General features: G+C 44.8%; 1 protein-coding gene across 1 annotated transcript in view; it reads right to left on the bottom strand.

Moving 5' to 3' along the window:
* The window catches only part of jmy (junction mediating and regulatory protein, p53 cofactor), a 178,882-nt gene that overhangs the window by 75,598 nt on the left and 89,511 nt on the right, over positions 1–13,773 (bottom strand). Inside the window, exon 3 of the mRNA XM_038805564.1 lies at positions 11,750–11,900. Within this exon, the coding sequence (XP_038661492.1) occupies positions 11,750–11,900 (151 nt within the window). The remainder of the gene's footprint in view (positions 1–11,749; positions 11,901–13,773) is intronic.

Here is a 13,773-nt window from a genome sequence, read left to right as displayed (position 1 = left end):
AGGAGGAATTACATAAACAGAGGAAAGAAATGCGTGAGTATCACGCAAAGGACATTCCAGAAGCTGAGGCACCCCTGAAGAGTACTTTGGAGCGGATGGAGAGGTGTTTGGAGGTGCAGGGGTCACAGATTCGGGAGATTGAAGGAGTGATCTCGGACCACAGCGATCGTGTGGTGGCACTGGTGGCGGAGGTGGGGCTCCTAGGAAACATTTGTAAAACGTTGAGGGCAAAGATTGGGGAGCTGGAAAATACCTCAAGAAAACAGAACCTGCGAATAGTGGGCCTGCCTGAAGGAGTGGAAGGTGTGAGTGCCACGAGGTACGTCTCGAGGATGCTGGCAGTGCTGGTGAAAGGTGGTGTGCTGGATTAGGCACCTGAAGTGGACCGAGCGCATAGGTCTCTGAGGCAGAAGCCTAGAGCTGGGGAGCCGCGATGATCGTGAGGCTCCACAAATTTGTGGAGAAAGAGAAAATTCTAAGGTGGGCAGGGAGTAGCGTAGCTGCGACTGGGAGGGAAATAACGTCCGGATTTATCAGGACATCAGAGCTGAGTTGGCAAAACGGCTGGTAGGTTTCAACAAGGCCAAGGCGGTGCTGTACCAGCGGCAGATCAGGTGTGATGTGCTCCAACCAGCGAAATTATTGAGATTGCAGTGAGTTGTAGGGGTCAAACGTTTATGTGGGGATGGATGTTCCCATCCCCCCTCCTGTTTTATGGGACTATTTGTGTTTAACATCTGTTTGCTTTTGTAGAAGGCTGTCTGGAGTTCAGGAGAAGTCCTTGTTTGGGTGGGGGAGGGTAAGGTCAGCAGGGAGCCTTCTTCTTTTAGCTGAGGAGTGGGGGGGGGGGGGGGGAAGAGGGAGGGGGAGGTCATTAGGATGTGCCTTTGGGTAGGGGCAGCTGCGCCAGCAGGTTAAGCTGGTGAACGTACGTGAGGTGGTGGGGGAGAAGGCCATGAAGGGTGGCCCGGGGGGGGGGGGGGGGGGGGGGGGGGGGGGGGGGGGGGTTTGCGACGCAGCAGGGGGTGCGAGATGACATGGTCGAGGGCGAAGAAAGGGGCCATCTGGGATGGGCTAGGTACAGAGTGGAATTAAAGGGGAGGAGTTAAGTGGGGAAGATGACGGACGGTAGAGGGGATTGGAGGCGCAAGCCTCCGGTAAGGGTGGTAACGTGGAACGTCCGGGGACTGAATGGGCCGGTTAAAAGGTCGCGGCTGTTCGGCCACCTCAGGAGCTTGAATGCGAGGGTTGTCTTTCTGCGGGAGATGCACCTACATGTGAAGGACTAGATTAGGTTTTGAAGGGGTAGGTTGGGCAGGTTTTTCACTCGGGGTTTGATTCGAAATTGAGGGGTGTGGCGATTTTAATGAGCAAAAAAATGGGATCCGTGAGTGCGAAGGAGGTGAGGGATCCGGGTGGGAGATATGTGATTGTGAGTGGGGTATTGAATGGGGTACCGGTAGTGTTGGTAAATGTGTATGCCTCAAATTGTGATGATGTGGGTTTTATGAGGGGTTGCTGGCAGCAATCCCACATTTGGCCATGTACCAGTTGATCATGGGAGGAGATTATAACTGTGTCCTGGAACCGAGGGTGGATAGATCAAGCCCCAGGTCGATGGGTAGGGTACAAATGGCAAGGGAGCTGGGGGGGTTTATGGAGACGATGGGTATGCTGGATTCATGGCGCTTTCAGAACCCAGGGGTAAGCGAGTATTCCTTCTTTTCACACGTCTATAAGGTGCATTCGAGGATTGATTACTTTATAGTGAGTCGGGAGTTGGACCATGCACCCCACTGGTTGGAGATTCAGTTTAGATTGGGACGAGAGCAGAGGCCGGCGTGGAGGTTTGACTCGGGGTTGTTGGCGGATGGAGGTTTTTGTGATAAGGTGCAGTTGGCGATTAGGGATTATGTGGAGTTCAATCAGAATGGGGAAGTGTGGCCGGGTATTTTTTGGGAAGCACTGAGGCACTGGACCAGGGAGAAATGATCTCATTTACGGTTCGTGCGAATAAGCAAAGGAGGGCGGAACATGACCGTCTAGTGAGCGAGATAGTAGAGGTGGACAGGGAATATTAGAGGGTGCCCACCGTGGAGGGATTGGCAAGGAGGAAAAAGTTGCAGGGGTAATTTGACAGGCTGACAACGGGGCAAGAGGGGTGCAATACGAGTATGGGGAGAAGGCGAGCTGCATGCTGGCTCACCAGCTGCGGAGGCAGGCTGTGTCCAGGGAAATATTGAAGGTCTGGACTGGGGCTGTGGTTGTGGCATCAGAGCCAGGGAAGATAAATGAGGCATTTAGAGAATATTACCAGGGACTTCATGAGGCTGACCCAGGACGAGAGGAGGGGGACATGGGCGGTTTCTGGACAAGCTGGAATTTCCCCAGGTGGAGGAAGCAAAGAGGCAGGCAGTGGAGGAGCACCTCGGGCTGAGGGAGGTGCTGGATAGTATCGGGGTATGAAGTCGGGGAAGGCCCCTGGGCCGGATGGGTAACCGGCAGAATTTTATAAGGAATTTGCAGCGAATCTGGCATCACATCTGTTGGAGGCGTTTAATGACGCGCTGGAGAAGGGGGAGTTGCCAGAGATGATGAAGCAGGCAGTAATCACACTAATCCCAAAAAAGGGAAGGATCTGGTGGAACTTGGGTCGTAATAGACTCATATCACTATTGAACACGGATGTGTAAGTATTGGCTACGTTGTTGGCGGGGAGGATGGAGGATTGTGTCCCGGGGGTGGTTGCAGAAGATCAAACAGGCTTCGTGAAGGACAGGCAGCTCGCGAGTAATATAAGACGGTTGTTGAATGTGGTGATGAATCCGTAGAGAGCTCTGGTACCGGAGGTGGTGGTGTCCATGGACGCGGAGAAAGCATTTGATCGGGTGGAGCGGCGGTACTTGTCGAAGTTTTGGGAAGGTTTGGGTTTGGGCCGAGATTTGTGGCATGGGCGCGGTTGCTGCATGTGGCGCCAAGAGCGAGGGTGAGGACAAATGATATGAGCTCACGAAGCTTTGACTTTCACAGGGGTACGAGGCAAGGGTGCCCCCGTCGCCGCTGCTGTTTGCGCTGGCCATAGAGCCGTTGACGATGGCTCTCAGGGGTCGGCAGAGTGGCAGGGGATAATGAGGGGACAGAGGGAGCATGGGGCATCGCTCTATGCAGATGACATCCTGTTGTATGTTTTGGATCCGTTGGAGAGTATGGGAAGGATTATGGGCCTGTTGGGGAGGTTTGGAGGCTTCGCGGGATACAAGGTGAATGTAGGAAAAAGAGAGGTATTCCCGGTGAATGAGCTGGCACAGCGGGCTAATTTAGGGGGGATGCCATTTACGGTAGTGAGGGATAGGTTTAGGTACTTGGGGATTCAGGTAGCGAGGGAATTGACGGGTCTCCACAAGTGGAACTTAACGAAGCTGGTGGAGGAGGCTAGGGAGGATCTTAAGAGGTGGGATACACTGCACTTAACGTTGGCAGGGAGGGTCCGAGTGGTGAAAATGAATATTCTGCCGAGGCTCTTGTTTATCTTTCAGGCTCTCCCGATCTTTATACCAAAGGCCTTTTTTCGGAAAGTGGGCACAATCATCTCTGACTTTGTATGGGCGGGGTAAGTGCCGAGGGTGGGGAGGACCCTGCTACCGGGGGAAGGGATGTCTGTGCTAACGCCGCTGTGCGAGAATCATGAGTTTGAGGGTGGGGGGAGGGGTAGAGAGGTTCTGAGTTCAGGGTAGAGGTTCTGAGTTCAGGTATCTACAGGTTCGGGACTTTCCACAAAAGGTCTGGAAGGGGTTCCCTAGATTGCCGGGATACACCCTGCTGGAGCGACTGCTGTTTCCAGATGTGGCAGGGGAGGGAAGAATTGGGGATATATATAAGTGGCTGGGGGAGCAGGGAGGTAAGCGGGTGGTGAAGATCAAGGAAAAATAGGAAGCGGAGTTGGGAATGGAGATCAATTGGGGAGTATGGAATGAGGCACTGCAAAGGGTAAAAGGGACCTCCTCTTCTGCAAGGATGAGCCTGATACAGTTCAAGGTGGTGCACAAGGTGCATTGACTCGGGCGAGAATGAGTGGGTTCTTTCAGGGGTTAGCAGATGAGTGTGAGAGGTGTGGGCAGGGGACAGTGAATCATTCGCACGTGTTTTGGAGTAGTGAAAAATTGGGAAGATTCTGGGCGGGAGTGTTCGCGGTCTTAGCCAGGATAATGGAGGAGGGAGTGAACCCGGACCCTTTAGTGGCGATATTTGGGGTTTCAGAGAAGCGGAGCTCATGGAGAGGAGGAAGGCTGATGTCATGGCCATCGCCTCTCTGATTGCATGGCAACAAATTTTGATGGAGTGGCGGTCGGCATCGCCACCGGGGGTAGCTGCATGTTTGCGTGACCTGTACGACTTCCTGCGGTTAGTGAATCATAGAATTTACAGTGCAAAGGAGGCCATTTGGCCCATCGAGTCTGCACCGGCTCTTGGAAAGAGCACCCACTTAAGTCCACACCCCTACCCCATCCCCGCAACCCCACCTAACCCAAGGGCAATTTAGCATGGCCAATCCACCGAACCTGCACATCTTTGGACTGTAGGAGGAAACCGGAGCACCTGGAGGAAACCCACGCAGGCACGGGGAGAACATGCAGACTCTGCACAGATAGTGACCCAAGCCAGGAATCGAACTTGGGACCCTGGAGCAGTGAAGTAACTGTGCTAACCACTGTGCTAGTATGAGTTAAGGGCTCAGCAGGGGAGTTCGAGAAAAGGTGGGGGATGTTTGTTACCGTGTTTGAGAAGGTATTCGTCACAAGGGAGGGGGTGAAAAAGGAGGAAAATCTGTACAAACTGTATAGTTGATTGTTGAGAAGAACATTTCCCGGGGTGTTTATTTGCTGTAACTTACTTTGATACAAGTTTGAATAAAATGCATTTTTTTAAAAACAACTTACTTTCCCACCTATCTTAGTGTGATCAGCAAATTTAGCTATCATGCCTTTGGTCCCTTCATCCAGATCATTTGTACGAATTGTAAAACTTGAGGCTCCAGCACCAATCCCTATAGCATATCACTTGTTACATTTTGCCCATCAAAAAAGATTTTATGCCTACTCGATTTCCTGCTAGTTAGCCAATCTTCTGTCCATGCTAATATGTTATCCCCTACGCTATGAGCTTTTAGTTTACAAAATAACCGTTGCTGTATATTTTATCAAATGCGTTCTAGAAATCCAAAGTACAGTACATCCATCAGTTCCCCTTTATCCATAGCATGTGTTACTTCTTCAAAGAACTCCAAGAGAAACAGAAAATAGGAGGAGGAGGCCGTTTGAGCTTGCTCCGCCATTCATTATGATCATGGCTGATCATCCAACTCAATACGCCTGTTCCCACCTGTGGTGAATGTAATTCACACTGTAATAAATATTATACCATGTCACTGTAAGCTCGACATACGAGCAGTTGCGTTGCCCTACCACAAGGGGGAGTAGCACTGGGAATGCATAGGAGTTTGTACAGGGCTCCACCGTTGGCTCCGCCCATGGCTCCACCCCTGGACTGCTGTATAAAAGATTGATGCAGAGAGCCAGCCGACCAGTTCATCCTGAGTTCAGCGTGTTACAGGCTGGCTCTGTTGTAAGTAGATTAAAACCACTGTTCATATCTTAAAGCACGTGCCTCGTGAATTGATGGTCTCATCACCACCTTCCCCCCATATCCTGGACCTCTACCACCTAGAATACATATCCTTTGATCCCTTTAGCCCTCAAAAGTTATATCAAATGCCTTCTTGAAAACATACCATGTTTTGGCCTCAACTACTTTCTGTGGTAGCGAATTCCACAGGCTCACAACTCTCTAGGTGAAGAAATTTCTCCTCGTCTCAGTCCTAAATAGTCTACCGCATATCTTCAGACTGTGACCGCTGATTCTGGACTCCCCCACCATCGGGGACATCCTTCTTGCTTCTACCCTGTCTAGTCCTGTTAGATATTTATTGTTTTCTATGAGATTCCCCTCCCTCCCTCTCACTCCCCCTCATTCTTCTAAGCTCCAGATATAATCTGAACCGATTCAATCTCTTCGCTTCCCATGAAACAGTCTGGTAAAATTTCACTGCACTCCCTTCATAGCAAGAATATCCTTTCAGATAAGGAAACCAAAACTGCACACAATATTCAAGGTGTGGTCTCATCAAGGTCCCGTATATTTGCAGCAAGACATCCCTGCTCCTGTACCCAAATTCTCTCGCTGTGAAGGCCAACATACCTCTATAGTGAAGACCGATGCGAAATACCTGTTCAATTCATCTGTCATCTCTTTATTTTCCATTACAAATTGCCTAAACTCACTGAGTTAACTCTTCTTTAAATATTGAACTTCCGGTGGCGACCAACAGGTGGATGTCGCAAGCTGGGTGGCCCCCCGTCAGAGTTCTCATTTTTTGGCCCTTTTACCACAGTTTTGGTGGAATTATTATGTGAGCTGTCTTCAATAAAGTTGTGGATATTCGAGGATGTCGAAAACCCAAAGAAAAAATACAGCACAAAAGGAACGAGCACTAGTCTGCCAGTGGACCCGAGTACAGTGCGGAGTACTGTGGGAGGAAAGAAGGTGGGAGAAAGCTCACCAGGCGGGGCTGCGCCCATTACGGTGGATACGCTGGCCAAGGCGATGGAGTTTGAGCAGCAGTTTGCCAAGCATTTTGAGCGGCATGGGAAGGAGATGATGGGAATGGTCAAACAGTCGGTACGGATACGCGAAAAAGGAGACTCTTGGAAAGGCATCGGAGATAGCCAGAGCATGATGAGGTGTTGAAGGGGGTGGAAGAGGCATTGTCGCAGCATAGTAACCAGCTTCATTGGAAGAGGAACTGCTGAAGGTGGAGGAGAATAATAAAGGGCTGAAAGCAAAGTAGAGTAGAGTAAGAACCAATTCCTACAGGTGAAAAAGTTAGAAAAGAAAAGAATACTGCTTTCCCCAATTCCCAGGTATACACTCATTTTCAAACTTCACTAGTTTGCACTGCTGCACTCAAGACCCCTGAATCTATACTAAACTGCAGTTACAAAAAACAGATTAAAGCAGTTAGTTAGTTAACTACTCAGCTTTCAGTAGACTGTAAGAAACTTACTCTACTTACTTAGAGTACTTTCCAGTTCCTGCTAATTAAAGAAACGACTAGATTTTACAAGAACAAGGTTGACGCTTTAAACTCCCCCACTAACCAAACGCTGAGGTACTCAGTAGCAAACTGCACATGTTTGCACAAAAGGTCTCCCATTTAAGACAGAAACGAGAAGGCATTTATCTCAGACATTAATCTTTAGAATTCTTGACCCCAGAGAGCAGTGGAGGCTAGGTTGCTGAATATATTCACAGCTGAATTAGATACATTGATCTACATGAAAATCAGGGGTTATGGGGGTGTATTTTAATTTAATAACATCAAAATACAGGCAAGAAAGTGGAGTTAAGGTCATAATCAGATCTGCCATGATTTTATTGAATGGTGCAGAGCACTCAAGAAGCCAAATGGCCTATCCCTGCTCCATTTCCTATGTTTTTATGATATTTCTAAATTTTTGCAGTCCAGAGGTAATCATCAGTCGAACACCAGATAACTTAAAAGAGCCTTTTTATTTATATGACATCAATTCCTCTAAAAGCTACGGGTTTGAGTCCCTGAGGATCAATTCCTCTAAAAGCTACGGGTTTGAGTCCCTGAGGATCAATTCCTCTAAAAGCTACGGGTTTGAGTCCCTGAGGATCAATTCCTCTAAAAGCTACGGGTTAGAGTCCCTGAGATTAAAATTCCTCAAAAGAGCTGGGTTGGAGTCCCTGAGATTAAATCCCTCAAAAGAACCGTTGAAGTCCTCTAAAGAATAAGGGTTGGAGTCCCTAAGAAATAGTTCAAGGAGGTAAAGAGATATCGATGCCAACATGGTCCTTGTTATTACCTAAAACCTTCGTGATAAAAGGTTCCTGTTAACTTTATAAGGCGGGTGACATAGAATCTTTACGGTGTCACCTTCAAGCTGTTGATTAGTTTGTACGGAGCGCGATAACTCCATGATTTAAATTATAATCTCCTGCAGATGCGGATAACTCTGCTTAACAACACATAAACTGGGCAAAAAGAGTGCGGACCCTGGCATAAAACATCACACATGTAATCTCCTTAATCAATTGGACAACGGGGCAGGATAACCCTGTGATAAATTCAAAATTGGATTAGTGATCTAGGATCGCTATTAAAATTGTAATCAGAAGGACCATCTGGCATCAGATAAAGGGTATAATGGGTAATACGTTAGACACCACTTTTGAAAGTGGCAGTGCACTGCAAACGCCTTGTGAACAGTATCCGGAACACTCTAAGCAGCTGTGATTATTATGGGGGGAATTGCATAAAAATTTAGGAGAAGAAAAATGGCCACTGGGGGGAAACTAATGCATTAAAATTGGGTATAAAATTGACAGAGAAAGGAATACTTAAAACAGCCAGGTTTTGGAAAAAAGGAATGCGCATATGGGAAAAGAACCAAGTCATTAGGCTATCCACCTTTAATTTGTATATTAATCCATGTGAGTTTTAGTTTAAGTGGGATAAGGTGCTGTCAGGGACTGCGGAGTTCCCAGATCTTATCTCCCAGAATTCTGACACAATAAACTGCTTTGTTACTGATACTCAGGCCTTCGTGTGAATATTTTCACCCGTAACATTTAGTGCAAGTCTGGAAGGATGTTGCTGAGCTGGACGCTGCTCGAGCCGGTGGACAAGGCGAGTAGTCAAACCTTTGACCGCCAAAAATTAGAGTAACTCGGCAAGGCGGACAGACGGTGAGGTAACATCCAACAAATCTGGTATCAAGGCCAAATGAGTAAAAGAGTCAGTTAAAAATTTTTTTGGGTTTTTGAAGAGCAAAATACTCTGACAAAAAAAAATGATCAAAGATGGGTGTGATTTCTGTGGAACAGAGAAAAATGGTGAGATACACAGAAGTAAAGATAAGACAAATAAAGTTAGAAGCACAAATGACATAAATTAAACCTTCACACCATTTGGAAGACAAGGAATTGAGCTCTGACTCCTTTAAGCATAACAATAAAGCGGGTAAAGATAGCGGCAGTACAGATTGTGCAAACTAGCAAAAGACATCACAAAACTGCCAACAATTACGGCTAACGACTGTCCTGGAATGTCTCAAGGAAAGAAAAAAAAAATCAAATTAAAAGATGGCATCATGCCAAGTTCTTCGCCACTTTCGATTCTGTACAAAAATTTAACCATTTCAGCAAGCAGGTCATCTGCACAAAGAAATATACGTCTCTAAAAATAGCTAATGCCTCTAAAATTAATCAGTGGAAATTGACTTAAATGGAATAACACAGATAAAGTTTTCGAAGGAGAATGAAAAATTGTGTTCAGTATTTTAATTGAGCTATTGTGAAAATTCTGATTCGTTACTCTGATATTTGTGACCTGTGAGAATGTGTATGCTTGGTCTGTGAATGTTAATATCTCTCTGCTACGATTTATCTTCTGAGAAAGTAACCTTGGGTTTATAATCTGGAATTTTAGAATAGGCTCCAGAAGGATTTTTACTTAACTGTAGAAGCCAGGTGTTTCTCATATAGGAAAAAATAGCTGTTTAAGCGTAAAAATTAATTCCCAGTTTTAAAATTAAAGAAAACACCGTTTGAAATTAGAGTGAATTTTATCCCATGATTATACAAGCTGAAACATTTTAGACTATAATTACCTTGTTTTTGATGGATGGACATCGAGTCAAACATGTGTTCGAGTCTGGCCCAGGCCAGTTGGGATTGTGCTGGGGTGTGATCAGATCGCTTGGGACAGATATGAGATAGCATTCCATGGACGATTTTGTCGCCATTTTAAAGAGAGAGAGTTAGAGAAAGAGAGAGAAAGAGAGACAGAGGAAGGGACTGAAGGAGAAAGAGAGCCAGAGACAGAGAGGGGGACTGATAGAGACAGCGAAAGTTGAGAGAGCGAAAGAGAGCGAGTCAGGGAGAGGCAGATACGGAGAGATATGCAGATAAAGAGAAAGAGCGATAAGAGTTCCAAAGACAGACAGAGTTACGTAGAGAGGGAGAGAGATAGACAAGAGGGAGAGGGAAATAATTCATATTTTATTTTCCTAGTTTGACTTTAAAGAGAGGGAAAGAATTCATATTTCATTTTCAGACTTTGACTTTAAAAGTTATGTTTCAAGCTGTGACTATTTGAAAGCTTCAAATTGTCTTCGCGTTGCCGTTAAAGGTTATAGTTTGAGTACAGTTAACAATTTTTTCTTTTCAAAGGCTATCATTGGCATTTCCAGGGTAATTTTGATCTACAAGGAATTTTAATCAGGGTGCAAAATCACATATGTAAGAATAAGAAAATATTAGTTTTATGGTGTTCAGTGGAGGTTAGGATAGTTGAAATACATATGACAAGTTGCAATGCATATGACGTATGATCAAGCCGGTGTTTCATTAGTTCAGGTTTAAAACTTCTCTGACACAAATAATCACCAGTAGGGTAAAACAAACCTGTCTCACAACGCAGATGTTTTAATTATGAGATTGCAGAATTAAGTGTAAAGAACAGATGGGTAAATAAAATATGTCCATAATCATGTTCGTCTGGGAAAGAACCACGATACAGCACAAAATTGGTTCAGTCAGAGATTCAATAACATATTGTGTTTGATATTTTAAAATAATTGTTCAAAAAAAAGTAACTCTGATTTTTAACTTGACCAAACTCTCATTCCATTTCCCATCATGCTCTGATTCTAACTTGAGCCGAACTCTCACTTATACGAGGAAGTGATTCACTCCAGTTGCAAGAATAGAAAAACTAAATATTTTTTAAAAGGTGTGAAATTTATAAATATTGTGTTCAGAGGGAATTTGGTATACTGTTATAAGGAACACAAAGTTAACATGAAGGCACAGCAAGCAATTAGGAAACCAATGGCATGTTAGGATTTATTTCAAGGGGGTTGAAGCATGAGAATATTTAAGATAGGATATAATTGCATTGGAGGCAGTACAGCGAAGGTTCGCTGTGCAATGGTCACTGGGATGAGGAGGTTGTCTAATCAGAGGCTGAGCAAGGTGATATAATTGAAATATAAAATTCTGAAAGGCCTGACAAGGCAGACACCGAGATTTTATTACCCCTGGATGTGGACAGGGGCACTGTCTTAGGGTTAGGAGCTGATCACCTATGTCTGAGATTGAGGAAAGATTTCTTCACTCAAAAGGATTGTGAATCTTTGGAATCCACTACCCTGAGGGTTGCAAATGCTCCATCGTTGAACATATTTAACGCTGAGACAGACAGACTTTTGGTCCTTTAGGGAATATGGAGATATGGGGAGCGAGTAGGAAAGTAGAGTTAAAGTCAAAGATCAGCCATGATCGTAGTGAAAAGTGGAGCAGGCTCGGAGTGTGTGGACTATTTCTACTTCTTCTGTTCCTGTTACTCTCATCAACCTCCCTCTGTTACCTCATCAAAAGACTCAATCAAATTAGGTAAATATGATTTGCCCGTAATAGACTGGATGTAACATCTTTAGTATTACATATCCAAATATCTAAAATAATGTAACATGCATCTAAAGTTTTGACATCTTGTTTCACTGCAGAGTTTCAAATTCCATTCACTTTCAGATTAAACATGATTTTTCTGCTGAAATTATGGGAAAGGCCTGCCATTGCTAAATGCAGAATCAAGGTACACCACCTTTCTGTGCTTTGGCAGTGATTTCAAAGTACTTCACTGTCAAATCCTGGATAGATAGTACAGCCCTGTGGGCTTTCCTTTGCCAATCAGAATCTTCTTTCTTCAGACTCTCAATTCTGCGTGGGCCAAGGTAATCATTCTCCATTGAGATCTACATAATGAAACAAAAATATTAAGTTTGTCACTTAAAATAGAAATAACAGCGCCTGGAACAGATTATCAGCATAACTTTTCATTGAGCTAAACAAGGATAAGCTAAAGGTAATTTAAGAACTGCTATAAAATTCTAAAATGTTAATAATAATAATAATCTTTATTGTCACAAGTAGGCATACATGTTGACGAGCTTTGGCATTTCAAAATTTGGAGCACCTCAACATGTTTCTATCAATATCTCGATCAGCTACAAGTCCTCGAATCAATGGCACCTTGCCCTAGTGTCCTGTAGCTCAAATCATGCCTTAAAAAAACATTCATTTAGAAAGGTAAAATTTCAGATTTTTTTGGGGATGTTTTTCAAAGTTCAAGTGGACAGAGGAGGAAACATTCACAATCTGTACAATGTTAACTTTTACCAACATCCCAGTGACTAAACTGCAAATGTTTAACTTCAATCCACAGCCACAATTCAAAATAATGCATTATCGAAAGAGGATTGGTAGGTTAGTAACAGAAACACTCAAAACCCAAATCAGAAGATTATGTAGCAAGACAGCTTTGATTGATAGAAATGTTGCCAGCTCTCAAGCTACTAGGTTGACCAATGGAAAAAAAATTCTTCAATGAGGTTCAAATTTAAAAGCAAGCCCAACCACCTCAACTGGCACTGCCTGCTAACTATCCTGGAATGGTAGCAACACCTTTGAAGAAAAACTTGCTCCTCAGATCTTTTGGACTGAAAGAGAGCGCATGATTTTTTTGTTCAGGTTGAATCATTCCAAAGCATGTCACATTGCTACAGAGATAGTGATTCAGGTTAAAGCCTCAATTTAGAAGATGTTTTATATAATTTGGAGAGTGCTCGCTGACACAACCAGGCAGTTCAGTTTGAGATTTGTGAGGGAAAAACAGCTGGAAGATTTGCTGCAGCTTGCTGCTAGTGGAAGAAATCTAGTGGTCCTCTCAGAGCCTTTTGGCAGAAAGCAGTCTCAGCACAAATAGCTATGAAAGCTGTGGGAGGGCAGTTGGATATGTGCTAATGAGCTATTGCATCCACAATAAAGAGGTCTGTAAAGAAAAGATACAGAGTTATGTAACCAAAAAGCTAATGGAAGCATCTCATAAATTCTTACCTCAGAGGATTAGCTGGAATACCAAGGAAAATAAATTAAATTGCAGAGGCCATTTTTAATAGTGTTCCTTCATGGGATGAGGACATTGCTAGCTGGGCCAACATTATTGCCCATTCTTAATGGCCTGTGAAAAGGTGGTGGTGTGCTGTTTTCTCAAACCCCTGCAATAACCCCTGTCCAAAGATGTGCCGGTTAGGTGGATTGGCCATGATAAATTGCCCTTAATGTCCGAAATTGTCCTTAGTGTTGGGTGGGGTTACTGGTTTATGGGGATAGGGTGGATGTGTTGACCTTGGGTAGGGTGCTCTTTCCAAGAGCCGGTGCAGACTTGATGGGCCAAATGGCCTCCTTCTGCACTGTAAATTCTATGAAATCTATGAAATACATGTGGTGTAGGTATATCCTCAGTGTTATTAGGGAGGGTCTTCCAGGATTTTGACCCAGCGACAGTAAAGGAAGTGATCCAGATCCAAGTCAGAATGGTGGATGACTTGGGAGAGTGGGTGGTGTGTTCCCATGTATTTGCTGCCTTTGTCCTTCAAGGTGGTAGAGGTCAAGGATTTGAAAGATGCTGTCAAAGAAACTTTGGTGAGTTGCCGCAGTACATCTTGTAGATGGTACACACTACTGCCACCCTGCATCAGTGGTTGAGGAAGTGAATGTTTGATGCTGCACTGGACGGGGTGCCAATCAAGTGGGTTGCTTTGTTCTGAATTGTGTTGAGCTTCTTGA

The sequence above is a fragment of the Scyliorhinus canicula genome, chromosome 8 (assembly GCF_902713615.1).
Source record: "Scyliorhinus canicula chromosome 8, sScyCan1.1, whole genome shotgun sequence".
Lineage (NCBI taxonomy): Eukaryota > Metazoa > Chordata > Chondrichthyes > Carcharhiniformes > Scyliorhinidae > Scyliorhinus > Scyliorhinus canicula.
Note: the sequence above shows the minus strand (reverse complement) of the source record. Positions and strands in the feature narration are given on the sequence as shown.